General features: G+C 36.4%; 1 protein-coding gene across 1 annotated transcript in view; it reads left to right on the top strand.

Annotated features, from left to right (window-relative positions):
• LOC127426270 (scm-like with four MBT domains protein 1) overlaps nucleotides 1-24,218 on the top strand; it is a 39,173-nt gene that overhangs the window by 4,967 nt on the left and 9,988 nt on the right. Inside the window, exons 3-16 of the mRNA XM_051672957.1 lie at nucleotides 112-206; nucleotides 4,044-4,287; nucleotides 9,755-9,843; nucleotides 10,305-10,557; nucleotides 14,626-14,723; nucleotides 17,666-17,767; nucleotides 19,533-19,692; nucleotides 22,065-22,147; nucleotides 22,493-22,619; nucleotides 22,866-22,979; nucleotides 23,232-23,274; nucleotides 23,356-23,426; nucleotides 23,564-23,706; nucleotides 23,909-24,018. Coding sequence (XP_051528917.1) covers nucleotides 112-206; nucleotides 4,044-4,287; nucleotides 9,755-9,843; nucleotides 10,305-10,557; nucleotides 14,626-14,723; nucleotides 17,666-17,767; nucleotides 19,533-19,692; nucleotides 22,065-22,147; nucleotides 22,493-22,619; nucleotides 22,866-22,979; nucleotides 23,232-23,274; nucleotides 23,356-23,426; nucleotides 23,564-23,706; nucleotides 23,909-24,018 — 1,732 coding nt within the window. The remainder of the gene's footprint in view (nucleotides 1-111; nucleotides 207-4,043; nucleotides 4,288-9,754; nucleotides 9,844-10,304; nucleotides 10,558-14,625; nucleotides 14,724-17,665; nucleotides 17,768-19,532; nucleotides 19,693-22,064; nucleotides 22,148-22,492; nucleotides 22,620-22,865; nucleotides 22,980-23,231; nucleotides 23,275-23,355; nucleotides 23,427-23,563; nucleotides 23,707-23,908; nucleotides 24,019-24,218) is intronic.

Here is a 24,218-nt window from a genome sequence, read left to right on the forward strand (position 1 = left end):
CTAATACACTGTATATCGGCCCTCACTTTCACGCTCTAGTGATATTGTTTGCGATGTGATGAGGCTGTTTCTGGTAAAAGCTATAGTTAGCTATTTGTTTTAATGTTTCAGATGCAGACTCTGGTCAGGATGTGTCAGAGTTTAACTGGGATGACTACCTGGAGGAAACCGGGGCACTTTCTGTTCCTCATCATGCATTTAAACACGTGAGTAAATGGCACCAGCACACAATAAAAGTGTTGTTCACTATCTGAATTCTCTTTTTGTGGATTTACAATATTGGTGACATTTAGAGATGGGACAATATATATTGAATTTTGAAACATCACAAACAAAAATAAATGATGACTATTTACAGGGTTCGCACAAGGTCCTTGAAGTGCTTAAAGTGCTTTCAGAAATTTAAAGACTGGAATACTTAGAACACTGAACATTTGTTCTGTATAATGTGTTTCCATTAGTGCTGTCAATCGATTAAATATTTTATCTCGATTGATCGCATCATTTTTCATAGTTAATTTCGATTGATCACAGAATTTGAAAGTGCTGAAATTTGATTCTAAATATTCTTATTTTCCCGTCAAAATGCATTTATTTCCTACTTAGGAAAGAAAACAAACTATTATGTAACAATATAATGCTTTGTTAACATTTTCCAAACAAAGCCTTCCACAGTATAAAGATAGAAATGCACTAAAATAGCACCAAGTCAAGTAACATTAAACGTTTAAGTGGGAGTTTGACTAATTGAAAGAACTAGTCCCCACATAGTTTGCGTATTCATTGCAATGGGCGTTAAATCTCTTCACCTCTCATCCTCCACAATATTAATCAGCCAGCACACTGTGGCTATCCATGTAGTTACAGCAATCGTGAAGCCGCGTTCATGATTCGCGTCAGGGTGTCAGCGCCAGCCTCAAGCGCCGCTTTGAACTCCACATGAAAAGCGCTTGCAGACACAAATGTCTAATTTGCATTTTCATGATAGTTAAGACTTGATGTGCTTCTGTGGTAGTTAAATTGCGCTTTACAGAGGCTGAAAAATATTTTATGAGATTTATTAAGAGCTCCTTTTTCTTATCACTTTATCACTGACACTGAATCACTGCTGTGTGTGTTTGTGGTGTGTGCGTCAGTGTAATGACTCCGGGCGGACACATCGTAAAGGTTGCTAGCGCAGAAGCTTCAAAGAAACCGTGCGACTCATCTCTCGTTAATGTGTGCTGGACCAAAATATTAGATGCTTCTTGAACTGACACCCTTAAAGACAATGTTTGAGCTTGGTTTACAAATGAATGTAAACTCAATGTAAAAACTTGTAAATTGAATAAATTATTTCAAACAGTGACAGCTGTATCAGCTATAAAACATTATTATATATGCAATTTCATGACAAAATAATAATTGATAGAATTTTAAAAATGTAAAAATTCAACAAACTAAAATGTGATTTATAATAATGATAACAAACAGGCTTGGAACAGAAAAAACTAGCTGTCCCTTGCATGTTTTCACTTATATTGCTTTTCCTGTACCTGATCAGCCTGAATGTAGCCAACTTTTTTGTTTGTGACCTGTTTCTGTCATACTTTTTCATATAATTGTTGTTATATCAAATTGCGATTATATCGAATTGTGAACCTCATATCGTACATTGAACCAAATCGTGATAACCATATCATCCCTCCCCTTGTGACATTATGAAATCAACACTCGGATTAACTTGTTATGCTTCAGTGGTGTGTTCATCTGCTGTAAGACCAATAAGTGGCCATTTAGATCTTGAACTTAATTTCAGGGTCAGAAATGAACGTGGACAGGTGGCACCAAAAGTGTCAGAAATATTTATTCATTGCCTCGGAGGCAAATGTTGTTGAATGTGGAGCTAATATGAAGTGGTTTTTGAACTTGTGCCTTATTAACAGCTGCTTTTCTGTTTGTCATTGATTTAATTTTATTCACCTTATTCAGCCCCGCCACTTTTCCGCGCTCCGCTCTTCTGAATTTTTGTCATCTAACCTCCTGTTTGTATTGAAACTACTGAGAAAAGTCGATCAAAATGGATTACGTGTGGGAGCACAGAAAGTATTTTTCACTGAGAGTTGATGGTGTGAGTCTACACCACCCCTTTACTTGTGAGAATGCCTGTGAGATGTTTTTCTGTCACGCTAAATGTTTGTTTTTTCCAACACCTGCGGAGGTAAATTGAACCTGGCAGATCACATTCAGACAGCTGTGATACACAGCACTTTTTCATAATACAAGCATTTAATTGTTATACGTGTAATTCTGCTTAATTTTTAGGTTTCAACTTAATCATTTGTGTTCAAATGTGTAGTTGACATTAAATTTCCAACAGTGACAGCACGTATTATTACACATGCAAGTTCATAACATTAAAGAAAATTACAATTGTACTTTTTAAAATTAATTTTTCACCTAACATGTTTTAGAGGCTTAAATGTGATTAAAATAGTTGTACATGTAATATAAAATAAAATATACACTTTCACATGTATATGTGTGGTGCGTATAAATATAGTTGCACCCGTCCCGGTTTAACGCTCAAAAAATCAACTCGCCTTAACAACACGATGGGTGAATGACACGAAAAGATGGCCAGCAAGAAGTGTCGTACAGAGATATTTTTAATGACTTTGTTGTCTCTTGGAGTTTCATGAGCACAGAGGCACATCAGTACGTCCACAGCTTGAAGGTAGGATCTTGTGGATTTATGAATGAAGTACTCTTGTTTTAAAATCTCTCCACTCTGCTTCCAGTTGTTATGACATCCCCTGAACACTTTAAAATACTCATATAACCTGTATCCACTTCGCTAGCTAATTACACTTAGACATCAACACCATAGAACTCTATATAGCGACCGCTAGACTACGTTAATATTGCATTTTAATTTTCCTTTGTGCATTTGCCTGCCGTAGGCAACAATGAAACAGCTTTTCTCGCCTAAATCTTGACGTTACACTCAATAGTTCACCCAAAAAGAAAATTTTGTCTTAACTTAAAGTGATTATATCACTTCAGAAGACTTGGAAAGTATGTTTCTATGTGTTAGTGCAAATAATATATATTTTTTTTATAATTCTTTTTTTGTCATTTTTGAATCTGTTTTGCATAGTGCTAATTTTAAGAATAACAGGTTTGAAAGTTGAAATTAAATTCTAAATTTCAAGTAAACGATTACTCGTTTTGTTGTGTTGGAGTACTCGACTACAAAATTAAACTAAATGCCCATCCCTAAAGGAAAGTAAGAAACGCGCATGGCTTGTCACGCTGTTGACAAGCTAGTTATTGTACTACTTCTATACTTTACTATGACGCAAAAGGTCAACCGGAAAATGTCTACTGGGGTGGGTAAAAATATAGATTTTCCGATGCATCGCGGTCTTCGTTTGACCGATCTCGATTCTTAAATCCCAAGATCGATTTTTTTACTCTATGCGCATCCCTCTACTACAATGAGAGGAAGTTGCTCACATTAGCAACCAAATTTCATGCTGTGTGACTAAAATGTGTATATTCAGCAGCGAGGTCGTTTCACTGCGTGTTGAGAGTAAATGGTGTTCCGTGTAATGTGTGTGCATGTGTGTGTGTGTGTGTGTGTGTGTGTGTGTGTGTGTGTGTCCAAAGACGAGATCCACGCGACCCGTTTGTTATTGAATAATGTCTCTTTTGATACCCTTTCTGTTCTCTACAGTCAGTTGTTGATCAAAAACAACAAAAAAGAAACATTTCTAATCACGCATAGGACAGATGGCATAAAGCCATTCGAGTCCCTCTAGTTAACATACGCTCATCTATAGACACTGTTTACAGAAATTCAGTCTTTCTTAAAGAGACAGTACGGTTTTTAACGTGTTCAACAAATTAATGTAAATACCTGTAAATAGTACAAATTATGATTGCGCATAGTGTCATGCATACTTGGACCGAGAAATGAAGACTGTAGGTTGCGGCAAAACCCCGCAGGTATTCCAATTATAACTGCCCATGTAAACATACTCAATGATTTTCCTTTACAGGTGGATCAGGGTCTACAGACCGGCCTGGCTCCCGGTATGAAGCTGGAGGTGTGTGTGCGTACAGAATCAGAAACGGCATACTGGGTGGCCACAATAATTACTACCTGTGGTCAGTTGCTGTTGCTGCGGTATGAGGGTTACCGAGATGACCGACGTGCTGACTTTTGGTGTGACATCATGACTGCTGACCTGCATCCGATAGGATGGAGCAAACAACAGGGTCGAACAATGAGACCTCCTGTGGGTGAGCCGAGAGTCATGGGAATGACTTTTTTATTATTGCTGCTTTATAAGAAGTTGATCTCAGGTGCTATAACAGGGCACCCGCGGGTCCTTAAAAAGTCTTAAATTTACTTTTTAAAATTTAAGGCCATAAAAAGTCTTAAATATCTTAAATAAATGACAAGAAGTCTTACATTTTGTTTGCTGAGGTCTTACATTTTGGGGTGTGAATAGAGGAGACTCTTAAAACAGCAGAATCTGCGTGAGTCAAAATCATCATCTGCCTCTCTCTCTCTTTCTCTCTCTCTCTCTTGTGCATCCAGCATTTAGCAGCTGACGCTTGAGTTTAGCGTGAGTGCGTGCAAGGAAGTGCATTTTTACTGAACTTGCAATGTTACACATGTATAAACATTCATAAAGGCATTAATCCGAAATGCAAATGCCATTATTCTGCGTCTCTGTAAGCGAGCGATGCGCTAACACTATCACTCCTGTTTATAATCGACAAAACTGTCAAAGTTGCAATTTGCATGCGCTCGAGGTTGGAGCGGTCTTTTGACGACTTTCAAATCGTGGCGCTAGCTTATTTTACATCATCTTTGACAAGAATTGTAAAGCTAACTGAACTACTATTTTCTCTGCCATCTGAATCAGTCAATTTTGTAATAATATACAAAACAATAATAATAATATAATTATATAAATATTAATAATATACATAATATGAAAATATATGATCAATATTTAATATTTAGTATATAATCTGTTTTCAATATGCATCATAACTAATTATGCAGCACAGTTCTCTTTCATAATCAGAAGGTCGGGGGTTCAAGCCCCAGCACTGCCAAGTTGCCACTGTTGGGCCCTTGAGCAAGGCCCTTGACCCTATCTGCTCCAGGGGCGCTGTATCATGGCTGACCCTGCACTCTGACCCCAGCTTAGCTGGGATATGTGAAAAAAAGAATTTCACTGTATATGTGCAAATGTATAATGTGTGATAAATAAATATAATTATAATTATAATAATTATAAATTATAATTAAAATTATAATAATTTAATCTGTTAACATTTTCAATACATATTATCGATTTTAAACGGCCATTTTTAAGGTAACTGACGAGTTTTGAATTTTACATGATATTTCACACAAAAATAAAAATTGTCAGCACTTTCCTTCATGCTGTTGCAAACCTGTATGACTTTCGTATTTCAGTGGATATCAAAAGGAGAAATTAGGGAGTTTCAGTCACGATTTACTTTTATTGAATGAAAAATAGATGCAGTGACAGTGAATGAGACAAAATTTTGCTTAACATCTCCTTTTTTGTTCCATGGCAGAGAAAAATTCATACAGACTCAAGGGTGAGCAGTGATGACAGAAATGTAATTTTTAAATGAACTGCCTTTTAACTACCTGTTAAAGTATTTGTTAAAGGTATCTGCCAAGAAAAAAATATATAAATGTTATTCAGCACATGCTAGACCTTATTCACAGCAGCGCCATATTTAATCTTTGACGAGAATGAAACGAGGCTGTGAGGGATGCACGTACAGTTTCTTCAATGGGCTGTACTGCAGTTTAAAGTGTTTTTGGATCATTCTGCAGACAAAACATTGGAAAAATATATTTAAGGACACTCAGTAGACAAAAAACGCCAGATAACATGAGTTGTGGAAAATCAGATGTGATCTAGGAGTTTTTTACAGCTTTAAACTGTGTAGCCATTGAAGAGATGGTAAGTCTATCCCTCACAGCTTCGTTTCCATTCCCATTAAAAATCAAACATGGCACTACTGTGAATAAGGTATTGTTTACAAAAATGTCAGCGCAGTAAGTGGTGGCAGAAAGACCGCTGACTGTTGTGTTAGATTTGACAGATTACATGATTAAAACGAAAGTATGACACAAAACCATCATAAATACAAACATATTCTTAGCGATATAATTACTATAATGAAATTAGTTAATAACAAACATGTAATCATGTTCACTATAAATTTTTGCTGCAGAGTTGTAAGTTGAAATGATCTCCTCAGTCCAGTCAGCTCTGTTGATGATCTTGAAGCCACAGCAGTCAACGATAGCCCTCATTTTTCAACAACGTAATCCGATAAAAGTTTACTTTTGCGCATGGTTTTTGCCACCACTTCCATGTTTGACATAAGCGGTGACATTGCCAAAGCACTGGTCTATTGCATCATGTCCTGCTGGAAAGCAAGTGACTAAAGAGAAGGTTCACAATATAGGCTACTTACTTTAGGCTACATGCATTCTTAATGAATTCATTTAGAGTTTTAATGTTGTATTAACTTGTATTAAAAAAAATACAAATAAATAAAACACATAAATGCACAATAAAATATATTTAAAAAAAAAAACATGTCCAGACACATCAGTGGTTTTTTATTTACCAGCTAATGAATTATTTAATATGTGTTTTTATTTTTTTATATTATTGCAAAAGTGGTCTAAAATTTTTCTATTATTTGGCCTTGAAAAGTCTTAAATTTCATTCCTTCGAACCTGCAGAAACCCTGTATAAAGGGAAAGTTCAGCAAAACTTTTCGGCATGGGCGCTTGTTGTATGACTCTTCCATGGAATACATAAGGAGATGTTAGGCTGTATGTTAATCTCAGTCACCATTCACTAACCCTTTAACTGTAGGGCTGCACCTAATGATTATTTTGATAATCGACTAATCTAACGATTATTAGACCGATTATTCGGCGATTATTGCAACGAATAATCATTAGCTCTTAACCGATTATTCAGCTTGTGCCCCAACTTAAAAGGTTGTATTAAACGTGCTTTACTAACAATAAAGAGGACAGAATCATCTTTTAAAAATACCTCTAAATGACATTCACTGAATTAAAGGGGGGAAAGAATACTTTTTATAAAGTTTAATTCAGTAAAAATTCACTGCAAAAAATCCTGTTGTTTATTATCAAGTGTTTTTGTCTTGTTTTCCATTTAAAAATATCTAAAAATCCTTAAAACAAGATTCATTTACTTGAGAAGCAACATATAAGATATTTAGACTTGCTTTATGAGAATGTATCTTAAATATAAGTGTATCTTGTATATAAGTGTATTTTTTCTCTTGGTTATACTTCCACAAGTGCAGTAAAAACAAAACATACTTATATTCAAGATCTACTCTCTAAAAGCAAGTCTAAATATCTTATATGCTGCTTCTCAGGTGAATGCATCTCTTTTTAAAGGATTTTTAGATATTTTAAAATATTTGTATTTTTAATATTATATTCAACATTCTCAGATAAAAAATGTTCTTCTGCAGTATAGCTTGCAAAGTAAATGTACATTGTTTTGAAGGAGTTTTAGATATTTATATTTACCCTCTCTCACAATTTTGTTCAACTCGATCCATCTTTAACTCACACACACACACACACACAAAACTCTCTCTTCTTAATAGAGCCGCGTATTGCCAATTAGAAACGTATTGCCGATAAGAAACGCACAGTGACACATACATTATGATACAATATGTTGTGATCTAGCTGCATCACTAGCTGCGACAAGTGTCCCCGTGCCAAAGTGAGTATCATCCGGGATGCGGTTTCTTTTCTTTTTTTTTTTTTTTTTTTTTTTTTTGGGAGGGGATTTTTCCCCTTTTTCTCCCAATTTGGAATGCCCAATTCCCAATGCGCTCTAAGTCCTCGTGGTTGCATAGTGATTCGCCTCAGTCCAGGTGGCGGAGGACAAATCCCAGTTGCCTCCGCGTCTGAGACAGTCAATCCGCGCATCTTATCACGTGGCTTGTTGAGCGCGTTGCCACGGAGACATAGCGCGTGTGGAGGCTTCACGCCATCCACCGCGGCAACCACGCTCAATTCACCATGCGCCCCACCGAGAACAAACCACATTATAGCGACCACGAGGAGGTTACCCCATGTGACTCTACCCTCCCTAGCAACCGGGCCAATTTGGTTGCTTAGGAGACCTGGCTGGAGTCACTCAGCACACCCTGGGATTCGAACTAGTGAACTAGCGAACTCCAGGGGTGGTAGCCAGTGTATTTTACCACTGAGCTACCCAGGCCCCAGTCGGGATGCAGTTTCAATCTCTCCCCCTTAGATCGGGTCACTTCACGTGACTCATAGAAGTGGCACTGGCTGCGCGGAGAAATTCCAATTTTGTAGTTTGTACTTATTTACATGACCTGCTTCCTTATTATTTGAACTTTAATAAAGGATGCATTAAAGATATAACGCCGGGGTGTTTGCTTTTTAGATGCTCTGACATGCACTTTTTGCTTAAGCCGAACAGGAGCTCCGGCTCTGATTTATTTTATAAACGAGAGTGCCTCTATATGCACTTATTGTATAATTTCCTCATACTTTGCGATCTACATCACCTGAAGCTGTTTGGAAAGTTTGGAGTGTGTGTGGACTGTGAGCTGTGTTTTCTCCTCAATCAGGCGCGAGCTGCAGTGGTCCTCTCACGTGTCATCATTAGAGTTTAATGTGATCTCATGTTACGTTAACTGAGATCAAGCGACTATTCAACAACGAAAATTTTTGTCGACAAATTTTTATTGTCGACTAATCGTTTCAGCCCTATTTAACTGTGCAGTCTAATTTCTGATAATTAGCCCTTAATTGTTTCATTTCATTTAATTGTTTCATTTGCGTTGGCCATCGAAGTAAAGATGGTTTGAATTTAGGCTTTACAGAGGTTATGCTCTTAATTCTGAAAATCTTTGTATGTATCAGCTATACAGTGCCAAATTTGCATATTTCTTTAGGTTGTTCAACTGCTGTGTAGCTTGCAGCATAGTGCTAATTCCTGTAGTTGGTTGTTCACAGTCGATTTGTGGCATATTCAGGAAATGGGGGATGGGTGTTTGTGTTAGGGCTTTTATTTAGCTTGCATCTTGGTGATGGGCACAACCTTTTCCCCTCTCAAATGATTGGAGGACCCATTTTAATACTTAAAGCTTCTTTTATTAATGAAATCTTTGGAATAGAGTGAAGAAAGTACAGGCATGGAGGAGTGCAGATGATGGTTGCCATTTTCATTCCGCCAGGCAATGCCTTATTGACAGCTGGACTTATGCCCTAAAATACCAAGCTGATATGATTGCAAAATGGCATTTATCTTTTGACATGACCGGTATATTAGAAGATCAGCTATTTCCTAATTTAAATGGGTCATATCATTTTTTTTAATATATAATTGTATTAGTCCCCAGTGATCATAGATGTAAATCTATGTATTTGGTGTGTAAAATGAGATTCAGCACTAATCTAGATTCAGCACTAAACAGGCTGCGGGTTTGCTGTCAGCTCCAACACAGTTTGCACTAAATCATCCTTCAATAACTGCCTCTTTACAAAGCCAGCATTGTTTGGTGGACCTGTGACCATACAGTCCATGCTGAAATGTGCCACTCAAACTGTTGTTCAAATGATATGACCCCTTTAACTTTTAAACTACGGTCCTGTATCTTTGCTTAGGTGTGCGTGAGAAGCACCAGGACTGGGAGGCTCTGCTGGAGAAAGCGCTGACTGAGTCCTGCAGTGTACCTGCTAATCTACTGGAAGGGGTGAGAGACCCCTTATATTTGTTTAACCTCTGGGCATGTAAATAAGCAACAAACAAATGTGCCATTTACATAGTCATTAGAGGGATAGTTCACTTTTAAATTAAAATTCTCACCCTCATGTTATTCCAAACCCATTTAACTTTCTGTTTTACATAGAACACAAAAGAAAATATTAGGCAGAATGACAGCCTCAGTCACCATTCACTTTCATTGTATGGGGAAAAAAAATGCAATGAAAGTTAATAGTTAAACTGTTACATTCTGCTTAACATCTCTTTTCATGTTGCATAGAAAACAACATGAGGGTGAGTAAATCATGGCAGAATTTGTAATTTTGGGTGAACTATCCCTTTAATGACATGTGCAACAATGAAATTTCATTGAAAACAAAAAGTCATTATTAAGAGATTTTTTTGTTGTTATTGTGTTTATGTTTGTGGCTTTTGCTTGTGTGGATGTAGGCCCAGCGTGGCTGTAACCCTATAGATCTGTTAAGTTCTGGTCTGAACGTCGAGCTAGTGGACTGTCAAGATGCTGGAGTGGTCTGGTCTGCAGTCATTGAAGATAATGTAGGGGGCCGCTTACGGCTTCATTATGCTGGCACAGAGGGGCTCCCAGACAACCATTCTATCACATGGGTCTTCTACCTGGACCATTTGCTTCATCTGCCTGGCTGGGCACAGGAGCACAACTGCACACTCAGACCACCAGCAGGTGAGGGTTTCATGAAGTTTGTGGATATAATTAGTAGGGATGTGCACAAGTAGTCAAATACTCGAGTATTTGTTCTGCAATAATTATTCGAATAGTAAAAATACTATTCTAATTTCGCAAAGTTTTGCTTTGCTGGCCATATATACATTGAGATGCATGTTAAATCCTGAACACACAAACTAAAACTGGCAGTTATAACAGAATGCACTGAGTGGCGCTGTTGAGTGTGGACACATGTTGATCACATTTGATAAGCAAACGGTTCTGTCAGTACGTTCAGATGGACACCAAAAAAGCGGGTTATTGTGAGAATGTGGCTTACTGCGAGAAAGCTGGGTTCCTGTTTAAATGTACTGGATAAGCGGTGTACTCTTTACTCCCGTATATGTGCAACTCATCAGAAAGCAGCGTCCCCGTAGCAACGTAATCCCCGCGATGTTTCTGTAAACAAACATGGCATCCGAGAAAGACTATGCTAGCTGAGGTAAGGGACATTCCATCATTTAAACTAGTTTGTATAAATGAGTATAGTTTACTGAGCATGTGGATATGCTTGTTTGTCTCAACAAAAACATGACATGAGATGCAATATAAACATAACTATTATTTGTCGAGTGTTTATATTCGTCCTGTATGTTAACTGAGTCAGTCTACTTCATTAGCGGTTTCTTTTTCTTCGCTTTGCATGAGCTTAAATGCTTTCATTTTATACTTTTTTGTTTTCACGCATTGCTTGTTTAAATATATATAAAAAAATAAATAAATAAAAATAAAAAAACACAGGACATGATATAAGCTTGTTTTGGATATAATTAGAAGCTTGTTTTTTTTAATGTTGACGCAACCTTTATGGCTAAAAAAATAATTTTATGTCTCTTTCTCATTAATTACCTTCATTTAAAAAATAGAATATTTTTGATGAATATTGATGAAATTATTGATGAATGCCCATCCCTAATAATCCCTAAAAATTATTTTGCTTACTATATTAAAGTTCTGTATGCATGGATTGATCTACAATATTCGCTGAATTTACTTTAAAAAAAAAAAAAATGTAAACCTCTTCACACTGCAAACTGGAATGAAACAGTTGTTGTAAAGATGTAGAACGGTGTTATAACCTCGTGCGACCCCACGTACACATGCATGGACGTTGTATTTTGGCTCCACTATACGCAGCACATAATTTACATTTATTTAAACCAACTGATCTCAGTTCTGAACACTCTTGGCTGTCTGTAAAGGGTTAATCTTTCGAGTACAGAGTCATGTGACAAAACAACATGGCGCCAATCACAGTGGAGTTAGTTTTTGGGAGGAAGGCTAACAAAACTACATCTGGTAAGAAACCTAATTAAGTTTTTACATTGAAATCTGTTTGACTTAAAAGATTCTCTGGTTTCATTCGATATGCCATTTTAAAAATTTTAGCAGTTAATAGCAAAACGCCACACTGCTAAACACAATGTACACTATTTTGTACTTTAGTGCTGTTTTTCCTTAGAAATCCTATATTTACTGTGCATGATCACATTGAGAATCAATGGGTTCATCCAACAGCTGAAATGTTGCTTTCAGAGACTTTATATGGAGTTAGGATGAAATACTGTATATAAAATAGTTTGGTATTATTTAAAATTTCTCAACTTTGTCCCGCTGCCCACATATGTCGACATACATTTTTAGAAAAACTGTTTGCTCTAGAATATATATATAAAGAGGGTCAAATACGATATATATATATATATAACATTTTTTTTTTTTTTTTTTACATTTTTATTAGTTGCTACTAGTTATAAATCAAAAAGGGATATGGAAAATGCACACAGCATTCACACTCTGGTCTCAGGAGGATAAATATCTGATATTGATAACAAATAGTGTTGGGTATATCCGTAAATGCGCATCAAACTAAAAGGCCTAATTAATCATTTAATTAAAGAAATGTTATGACATTGATTTAAAATAATACAGTTCAAAGATTTTGAAGTTTCATACTGTGTACTCTACCATATATAGTTAAAAAAAACATGCAGTATATACGGTGTAGTTTTCAGTACAATATTATTGCTAACACACGTAGCTAGTTTTCATGTTAACCCTTGTATGGTATTGGGATCAAAAATGACCTGGGCTGGATTCTGTTGGTGTGGAAAAAAAAAAAAGTACCTTTCATGGTGTTTGGGGTCAAATTTGACCCCACATGGGAAATGAATGGGAAAGACAATAAAACAGAGGGTTTTTTTATTTTTTTATTATTTGTCAAGTAAAATCAATAAATACACCACAATGCAGAAGACACACACACAGAAATAAAGGGGTGGTACTATGACACATCCACATTGCGGAACGCATATGCTCACACACCCACGCACACACAAATAAACACAGGAATGAATAGGTGAGACTGCAACAGAGAGCATTTTTTATAGAATTGTTTATAGAACATTACACATCCACAGTGAACACACATAGAAACACACACAGAAACACAGAGAGAGAGAGAGAGAGAGAGAGAGAGATGAAAGGATGAGACCATTACACATCCACAATGAACACACACACACGGATCAAAGGCTGATTTATATCTTCAGAAGATGACGAAGCTGCAGGCCCCTCCACAGCAGCTCCACCTCACAAAAGGAAAAGGTGTCAAGTGTGTCCCCATAAAAAGGATGTGAAGAGCAGCATGATATGCACAAACTGCAAAAAAAAAAAAAAAAAACATTTGCAAGGCTCACACCTTTTTCGTGACCTTCTGCCAGATGTGCGTGGATTCATGAAAAAAGACTATGATACTTAGTATCATTCCCAGTGTTATGTACTGTTCTTGTTTATATATATATATATATATATATATATATATATATATATATATATATATATATATCACCATGTTTTTTTTTAAAATTGGGATGTTTGAAATAAATAATAGGTGACTAAAATCTTACTCTTAGTCTTTGTAGTACCATGGTATGTAATCATTTGTGGGGCATCATTGCAAAAACTGACACTTCAAAACTAAACTTTGACAAAAATACTATCTTTAATGTCTTTGATAATGTCTAAATATATATCCTAATGCATAACTTGTGATAAGATCTAAAAAAAAATCTGTTTGCCACAACCACACATATGAAAGGACCTCTGCAGCCACCTGCTGGTTATATATTGTAATTTCACTTAATTTTACTTAGTTTTTTCTTACCAGGAGGTGGCAGCAATCTGCCCCTAACACATGGTTAGTCTCCAAAAATAAAATTGATGAATGCAGATCTTCACTGAATTGAATTTAACATAAAAATTTCTTATTTTATATGCAAAATAAGAAACTGCCCAAATTTAGAGTTTTTAAATTATTGACGAAAGTGATAACATTTGTTAAAAAAATAAATAAATAAAAATAAATAATTAATTATATATATATATATATATATATATATATATATATATATATATATATATATATATATATATGTGTGTAATTTAGCTACAATCACACTTTTAGTGTGTGGGGTCAAAATTGACCCCCAGTACCTTTAAGGTAAAGCATAAACAAAGAGAATACAAGGGTTAATGTGCTCTGTACTATACTGTACTAATGCAGCTAAAACCATGGTAACAAGCAGAAACTGAAAATAAATTTGGATCTTGAGTGTTGTCATTGTTAGCTATTATGTATCCACAGAATATGAGTAGGTTAGTGAAAAGCACAGCAAGATATGCCTTATTTCACAGTACCGTCTTCATGCCCTGCTTATGGCATATTTGATATCCTCCATTCTGAAATTTTAGAGCGAAAACGTGGATACAAAATGCCCAAGCATTCCAGTTTGAACAAAACAACCAGGACAAAACAGGGACTGTGTTATTCACTACAACTTTGCAACTGTGGTACTTTTACCCTGGGAGACCCACATATTACAGTTTTAGCTAATCAATAGAAGGGATTGGTGTATGGGGGAAGGGTTTACAGGGGCTTAGATCAGAGTCCACTAGCTTATAGAAGATAAACATTAGATTAGGCAGGCAGAGAGCTGATTGTGTGTTTGTGTATATTTGTTGTAGCCCTGCTCCCTCTGCGCACTGAAGCTGAATGGGAGGAGGTGAAGAAGACCATCTCCTCTCAGGCTCAGGACTCCAGCATCAGTGACGAGTTTTACAGGGTCAGTGAATTCTCATTAACTATGACATGTTTGTTTTAACATGGAAGGGCAACCCTAAGTTTGCTTGCGATTTATAAACTGGAGAGTTACTGAGGTCCACTGTGACATTTGTGCCCTTGACCAAAGAACTCAAATGCAGGTTGCTCCAGGGTGATTGCCCTATAAGTCACCTTGGAAAGAGGCATCAGTGATGTGTCAACAGCTATGTTTGGTATAGCGTGCTGCTACTCTTATTTCTGCAGTACATAAAATTTATATAGTATATAGCACAGTATGCAAATGTTCTATAAACATGGAATACCCATATATGACCAACATTTGGAATACTGCACACAAAAGTGTGAATACTAGTGTTTGAATTGACTTTCCATTTCCAGTTTGACAAATGAACCGGAAAGCCACGATTTTTTTAAACATCTCTTTCTTGACTCATTATTGGTTCATACCAAATGCCAAAAGTTAAGACATTATCACAACAAAAAAGGGAAAATACCAAGATGATAACTGGACGCCACTTGCTGAATTAAACATACAGTTGTAGTCAGATATTTACATACACTTAGGTTGAAGTCATTAAAACAAATTTTTTGACCACTCCACAGATTTAATATTAGCAAACTATAAGTAATTTTTCTAACAATTGTTTACAGACAGATTGTTTCATTTTTAATTGACTACATCACAATTCCAGTGGTTTAGAAATTTACATACACTAAGTTAACTGTGCCTTTAAGCAGTTTGGAAAATTCCAGAAAATGATGTCAAGCCTTTAGACAATTAGCTTCTGATAGGAGGTGTACTGAATTGGAGATGTACCTGTGGATGTATTTTAAGGCCTACCTTCAAACTCGGTGCCTCTTTGTTTGACATAATGGGAAAATCAAAAGAAATCAGCCAAGACCTCAGAAACAAAATCGTGGACCTCCACAAGTCTGGTTCATCCTTGGGAGCAATTTCCAAACGCCTGAAGGTACCATATTCATCTGTACAAATAAAAGTACGCAAGTATAAACACCATGGGACCACGGAGCCATCATATCGCTCAGGAAGGAGACGCATTCTGTCTCCTAGAGATGAATGTAGTTTGGTGTGAAAAGTGCAAATCAATCCCAGAACAACAGCAAAGGTCCTTGTGAAGATGCTGGAGGAAACTGGTAGACAAGTATCTATATCCACAGTAAAACGAGTCCTATATCGACATAACCTGAAAGGCTTTTCAGCAAGGAAGAAGCCACTGCTCCAAAACTGGCATAAAAAAGCCAGACTACAGTTTGCAAGTGCACATGGGGCAAAAATGTAACTTTTTGGCCATATTGACCATCGTTATGTTTGGAGGAAAAAGGGTGAGGCCTGCAAGCCGAAGAACACCATCCCAACCGTGAAGCATGGGGGTGGCAGCATCATGTTGTGGGGGTGCTTTGCTGCAGGAGGGACTGGTGCACTTCACAAAATAGATGGCATCATGAGGAAGGAAAATTATGTGGATATACTGAAGCAACATCTCAAGACATCAGCCATGAAGTTAAAGCTCAGTCGCAAGTGGGTCTTCCAAATGGACAATGACCCCAAGCATACACTACAGTTCAAAAGTTTAGGGTCACTTACTCATTCTTTATTTTTTATTTTTTTCACATTTTAGAATAATAGTAAAGTCATCAAAACTATGGAATAACATAAATGGAACTATGGGAACTATGTTGTGACTAAAGAAATCCAAAATATATAAAAACTGTGTTATATTTTAGCATCTTCAAAGTGGCCACACTTTGCCTAGAATTTGCAGACATGTAACTCTTGACATTTTCTCAACCAACTTCTTGAGGTATCACCCTGGGATGCTTTTTAAACAGTATTGAAGGAGTTCCCATCTATGTTGGGCACTTATTGGCAGCTTTTCTTCATTATTTGGTCCAAGTCATCCATTTAAAAAAAAAATTTTTTTTTTTAAATACAATTTTAGTTTTGTAATTAAATAAATTTGTTGCCACAATTATATTTTTCTCTACAAAACTAATTTCAAACATTTAAGCATACGCCTTCAGATCAAAAGGTTTTTAAGATCATGAGAAACATTTCAGGCTAGTGACCCCTAACTTTTGAACGGTAGTGTACCTCCAAAGTTGTGGCAAAATGGCTTAAAGGACAACAAAGTCAAGGTATTGGAGTGGCCATCACAAAGCCCTGACCTCAAAACGATAGAAAATTGTGGGCAGAACTGAAAAAGCATATGCGAGCAAGGACACCTACAAACCTGACTCCGTTACACCAGTGCTGTCTGGAGGAATGGGCCAAAATTCCAGCAACTTATTGTGAGAAGCTTGTGGAAGGCTACCCAAAATGTTTGACCCAAGTTAAACAATTTAAAGGCAATGCTACCAAATACTAACAAAGTGTATGTAAACTTCTGACCCACTGGGAATGTGATGAAAGAAATAAAAGCTGAAATAAATTATTCTCTCTACTATTATTCTGACATTTCACATTCTTAAAATAAAGTAGTGATCCTAACTGACCTAAGACAGGGAATGTTTTCTACAATTAAATGTCAGGAATTGTGAAAAACTGAGTTTAAATATAGTTGGCTAAGTTGTATGTAAACTTCTGACTTCAAATGTACAATACGATGAGGTTGTGTGACAACAATGTAGCATATTACTGTTTGAAATATTTATTGTTGCATATACGTTCTGTTTCACATACTATGTTTTAACATATAATAGGCAGTTTACTGTAAATACTGTGCAGTAAGTAGTAAGCTTTAGTATTCCATTCCGACCATAGCCAATATATCAAAGTATAATTGTATAACAGTAGAAGTCATAAAAGAATGCTGATGTATGAATTCATAAAATATATACTAGTTCGACTTGTTTTGATAGTAGCGATGCCGTTGTAAATTATTTAGTCATATTGATGGTCTATATACTCCTATTTCTATTCAGGACAGACCAGCGATCACTCCCCACTGCTTTACAGAAGGAATGAAGCTGGAAGCTGTAGACCAAGCAGCTCCCTTCACCATCAGCCCGGCCACTGTGGCAAAGGTATCATATTTGACCCTCTTTATCCTTTGAAGTACTTCCTTCCCCTGTACTCTTATTGCCCCAAAACTGTGGTTAATGGTTTGGGGTTATGAAAAAGTAGCTTAAGAAAAAGCTTTAATTTAGTATTCTGTCACAACTTTTGGCCTGTTAATAATCACAGTTTTTCCATGATCACTAGAAATAACAGGTAATTTAAATTTTTATTTCCAATGCCTGGAAAAGTCCTGGAAATGTATAAAAGTTATAGAATTCTCTATAGTTATACAATATAGAATATACATTTTATATACTTAAATATTTAAGTAGCTAGATATTGCTCTTATGTAGAGTTAAACGTGCTTGGAATCCATAGTGATGTACAATTAGTTAGTAAATTGTTCTCTCAAATCAGCTCTTTTCAATTAATTTGTCAAACAGGCTTATAAATCGGTCTGAAAGATTCATTAGCAAATCAGTTTCCATGGTCAAAACATTTGGAAACCCTACAATCAAAAGGCTTCAGGCCCTATTTATACCTTGCATTAACATGGTTTTCATGTGCGAATAGTATCTGGATATTCTTTAGCTGGATTGCATTTACACCTTGCAGTCTGATACGTCTCCACTGTGATCGGATAGAGAGCCGATCAAAGTTACCTGCACGAATTGGAAAACGCTACTTTCATATTATATCAGAGGCTGTGGTAGCTAAAAATTCTTAACTAAAAAATGAAGTCTTAGCAAATTTTAAAAACGGTGTTGGATAATTCAAATGTTTTTCATCACTTTGACAGTCAAGGTTTTACATTTGTTTTTGGCAGCCGCATAAGCTACATTTAGTTTTGTTGATTTAGTGGTATTCATCTAAAGATCCGATCACAGTGTGTCTTGGCTGCATTTACACCTGTCATTTAACATAGTCAAGAGCAATCCGATAGTGGTCCGATCACTGAAAATGCATGTTAATGCAAGGTGTAAATGTGGCCTTAGTGTCACCGCAGTGTCAAAATAATTAGTTCCCTCGAGTCGGTGTTAAAGGGAATAGTTCACCCAAAAAATGAAATTCTTTCATCATTTACTCACCCTCATGACATCCCATCTGTGTATGAGTTTATTTCTTCTGCTGAACACAAACAAAGATTTTAAGAAGAATATTTCAGCTCTGTAGGTCCATACAATACAAGTGAATGGTGACCAGACCTTTCAAGCTCCAGAAATCACATAAATGCAGCATAAAAGTAATCCATATGACTCCAGTGGTTTAATACTTTTGGTGAGAAACAGATCAATATTTAAATCCTTTTTTTTATATTCTTTAACATTCTGAAAGTGAAAGTGGAGATTTCTAGTAAAAAAGGTTTGAAATATTGATCTGTTTCTCACCAAAAGTATTAAACCACTGGAGTCATATGGATTACTTTTATGCTGCATTTATGTGATTTCTGGAGCTTGAAAGGTCTGGTCACCATTCACTTGCATTGTATGGACCTACAGAGCTGAAATATTCTTCTAAAAGTCTTTATTTCTTCTGCTGAACACAAACAAACTCATACACAGATGGGATGGCATGAAGATGAATGAATGATGAGAGAATTTTCATTTTTGGGTGAACTATCCCTTTAACAGACATGAAGGTTGGACATTGTGCTTAGTGTGATTGCACTTTAAAGAGAGGGTGTGTTCCATTTAGCTGAGCTCAGAATGAGCAAGAAACCTTGGTTGTAGACCTTTGCCTTTATTTTAGCTATTTGTGCTGTACTCCTTTACCTTTTTGTGTGTGTGACAGGTGTTTAATGATCAGTTCTTTCTGGTGCGGATGGACGATATGAGAGAGGAGGCACAGAAAGAGGGGGGTGGACGCTCTTTTCTCTGTCACAGGGATAGTCCTGGTATCTTCCCAACACAGTGGAGTCTAAAGAATGGAGTGAAGCTCAGCCCTCCTCCAGGTCTGTAGGTTTATCCTCTTTTAGTAAAGATTTACCCTGGGAGATTAAAATAACCTGAATGCCTAACTATATATTAATATTAAGGACCAAGTAAGGTGTAGCCCCACCTTTTGCTTTTACAACAGCTTCACAAATTCTTGAAATGCTGTACTACAAGTAATGAACTGTCTGTAGGTGGATATTACCTAGAAGGAAATCTATGTGACTTTCTCTAAAACTTTGCATACAGGTTCATTGATGTTGAGATCTGTGAATTTAACAGGCCACCAGCAGCATTTCACTTTATACTGGTATCGAGAAAACAACGCTGAATATAAAAAATGAAAGAATGGTGTCAACTTAGGATGCTCCCTGTCCTGAAAAATGGCCTCATGTTTGTAGTTATACTGCCCAGCAGAGCAGTCATTAGACCTAAGGACTACCTTTGGGATGTAGAGGTAGACTGATATATTGGTTTTACGATTAGTCTGTGCCGATGGTTGCCATTTGGAACTATCGGTTATCGGCAAAAATCAACATATCGATAGTTGCCGATAGTTTTTTTTTTTTGTTGTTGTTTTTTTTTTTGGTTTTTTTGTTCCCGTGTACCTCTGTGGCCAGCGCTGAAGGGTTCTACAATTAGAACTGCTTGGTTTACAGTATAACAGCACCTCTAGAAGTGAAATAAAAACAATCACTGACACTTAGTTGGGATTTGCTCTATCTAAATCTTTTTAGATTTAAGTATTAATCCATATTTTTTATCCTCACTTCAATGTATATATTTTTTTATTAGATATTCAATTGTTTCAAGTGTTTAATCAAGTTTAAATAAGTATTCATATAGTGGAAAATATGATTTTTTCATTCCAACATTGCTATTGTGTTAACTACAAAAATGTTGAAGTTGTAAACATTAGACAGTGACGATCGTCCAAATGCACAGTTAATCAAATTAAAATCGTGATATGTACTGTTGTGATTATTGAACCGCAAAATGTGAAAATGTATTAAATAAATATATAATGTGCATGTTCTGCGCACTTTAAAATGAATGAAAAACCGTCCGCTCAATCACTGAAAAGACCTCGTCATGGACATCACGTACTCTCTCTGTGTGTGTGTAGTAGATGACAGCACTCTCAAATGCGAGGCACATACAGACTAAATGTTTATTTAATTAAATCACAGATTTTTTTACACTGGGCCATGTAGCAAACTGGTTATCTGGATGTGAGAAACTACCGTCATAAACACACTGAAACTCCAAAATAAAAGCTTGATTTAAATGGATGCGTGAACTGAGGAAAAAAAGACAGGCTGAAATAACCATCCAGTAACCACATTATACATCATGATCTTTCGTGTGTTTATGCTTAAATATTATACTAGTTGGGTGCATAAAATGTCCTAGAAAATTGTCGCTGGAAAATGTGCCCCAACAGCACATACATCGTGTCTCATCTTCTAAATAAAAATGAAAGTACTCATCTGGTGAAATATATATACATAATCCTTCATCTGGTGAATATATAGGCTATAAAAAGCTTAATTTGGCAAATATTTAAATATAGAGCATTGTAACGGAGCCAAGTCTCCATTTCAAAATAAGAGTCCGTGATGAATTACGGGCTTATTTATAGTGAAAGTCCTGCGTTATGCAACAAATCTTCATTTTTTCATATTAAGGAAAGATAAAGAAAGGAAAGACTTTAAAAAAAAAAAATGTATGTTCTATAAATCGATTTTTAAAACGATCTGCCGATTAATCGTTATCGGCATTTCCCACCACCTTAGTTATCGGTATTGACAAAATCCACTATCGGTCAACCTCTAGTGGGATGTTGGGCCATTTCATTATGGATCCCTCCCCATTTTAACAGCTGGAAACAGATATTGTGGCTTGAAAGTGTTTTTTTGATTTAGCCAAACATAAACCCATATAGATGAGAAATTTGGGGATGAAAGATGATTCATTATTCCTTCTTTCTCTGATGTTCAAGAATTTACATATTCTCCTTACGCCAAGTTTTGTAAAATATACATTATATTTAAATGTGTTGGAAATAGAGACACTATGTGACCTTTAAAACCATTGTTTGTTTTCTAATGTTGCTTTGCACAATCACATATCAAAGTGCTAATTGACAGACTACTTCTATAGCTGACATGCTGCTGATTGGCACTCAGCATGTTGATTAATTTATCATTTGAGATGCCATTGGGGCTATATTTGTAATTGTGATTTTACTTCTAAGCTAAAATCCTGTTTAACGTGGAGTTTCTGTTATATTGTAATCTGTATTTATATTAGAGAGGCAGACACTTAGTTGATAGTTTCTCTAAGATGCACTTGCTGACCTTCTTGTGTATGTGTTTGTTTCTGTGTATAGGGTTCCAAGGCCAGGACTTTGACTGGGCCGACTATCTAAAGCAGTGTGAGGCTGAGGCAGCCCCCCAGCATTGCTTTCCTACAGTGAGATTCTCTTTTTTATTTGTGAATGTTGACTGTTAAGACCCTAATATCTTGAATGCATGCCACCAGTGTTGATCACAAGCATCAGTGCATTAGCACAGGCCGATATATCGGTAGATATTTGGCCATTTTGAGATTATTGGCCAATATCAGCTCTTGTATCAGAAAAACTATCTGCAGCCATTTTATGTTTATTAAATATTTTCTGTTTTGAGTAAATATTGCCTTTAAAAATGGTTTATTTCAGTATGGGTTCATTTTATGTATGCAGTGTATGCATGTCTCATTTGTGTATAAAGCTGGCTTGATGTTCTGATATTTTATTACTTGAAAATTTCCTTCTAGGACCCATCTGATCAATGCATTAAAGAGTCTATGATGCTGGAGGCCGTTAACCCTTTCTGTCCTGAAAACATTCACGTAGCAACTGTTACCAAGGTCAAAGGTCAACACATGTGGATTCGTTTAGAAGGTGTGATGTCAACACTCTTATTTTGTCCCGTATGACTGTTCTAAATGACCAAAAATAATTATGCAGTGTCTGGTTTCAGAAGAAACAAAGCTTGAGTCCCTAATTTAAAATAGCGAGACCACTAATGGACTATTTTAAGACTGGGCTTAACCCTTAATATCTTTTTATATCCATAGACATCACAGAAGGTTAGTAGGAATGAGGATTAATCTCACACTATATCTCTCCCTCCCTCTCTTTGCTCAGGTCTGAAGCAACCCATTCCAGAGATCATAGTTCACACAGACTCCATGGATGTTTTTCCAGTGAGCTGGTGTGAGACAAATGGCTACCCTATTCTGTACCCCCACAGGCCCAAAGGTCAGCGTTACAACACAATATGCATAATTTCAGATGTGCTGTAATCACTTTGTGTTCCTTTAGATGCTGTCCACATTAGGACCTTCAAATATGGTCACGACCACAGATATAGTTTCAAATGATACTGGGACTTTGCTTGAATAATGGAAATTATTCCTGCCTATTCATGGAAAGTGCTTGTTAATTTTTGACATTGAGTTGGTTTGAGAGATTATATCTTATCATGTTTTGAGAGATTTTGTTATTTTGCAGTTGAGAAGCAGAGAAAGGTGGCAGTCGTTCAGCCAGAGAAGCAGTAAGTAAGACACAAAAGTGTTTAAATATACTGCATGCAGTTTTGGTTGTGAAAGAAACTCATTGATCTCTTTTGTCACAGCCGGGTTCCATCCAAAGACTCCTCACCTGATACTACTAAACAACAGATCAACAGTAGTCAAGCTGAGATAGGTGAATGCTGTTACTCTGTTGGCAAATGAACACCGGAACACTTTGTACAGTCTTTCTGGTTAAACAAGTACACATAGTCATACAGCCTCAATGCTTACTAACACAGTACTATTTTAATCTTGTTTGTGTGCCACCAGTGGGCCAGGCAAATGGGAAATACTGCTGCCCTAAGATCTATTTTAACCATCGGTGCTTCTCAGGGCCATATCTCAATAAGGGCCGTATTGCAGAGCTACCCCAGTGTGTGGGCCCTGGGAACTGTGTTCTGGTACTAAAGGAGGTTAGCCATTTTTTTTCCCCTTGTAAGAGACCTACATGAGTCATAAATAAATATTTTACAGAATTTCAATACTTTTAGCAAATTATTCTGTTCTGTCCTATACAACTCTAATAAAAAACTTGATGAATGTGCTATTTAAAGCCTTAGTAATACCCCTGCTGTGTGATTCTAATGTTGACCTGCTGACCCGTGGCCCGTACAGGTCCTGACACTGGTGATAAATTCTGCCTACAAGCCCAGCCGAGTTCTGCGAGAGCTGCAACTGGACCAGGAAAGCCGCTGGCAGGGTCACGGAGAGACGCTTAAAGCTAAGTGAGTATACTGTCCAGTACACAATTCTCTTTGACACAACTCTCTCTTTTGTTTAGATAGGTACCTAGTTTTTTCTCTTACACAAATTATTTGGTTGTTCAGTATATCGCTAAATTATAGTTTATGCTTGTTTTTTTTGTTTTTTATGAATCTATATAATAATTGCATTTTAATAATATTATATTATATTAAATAAAGTT

This window comes from Myxocyprinus asiaticus, chromosome 35 (assembly GCF_019703515.2).
Source record: "Myxocyprinus asiaticus isolate MX2 ecotype Aquarium Trade chromosome 35, UBuf_Myxa_2, whole genome shotgun sequence".
Lineage (NCBI taxonomy): Eukaryota > Metazoa > Chordata > Actinopteri > Cypriniformes > Catostomidae > Myxocyprinus > Myxocyprinus asiaticus.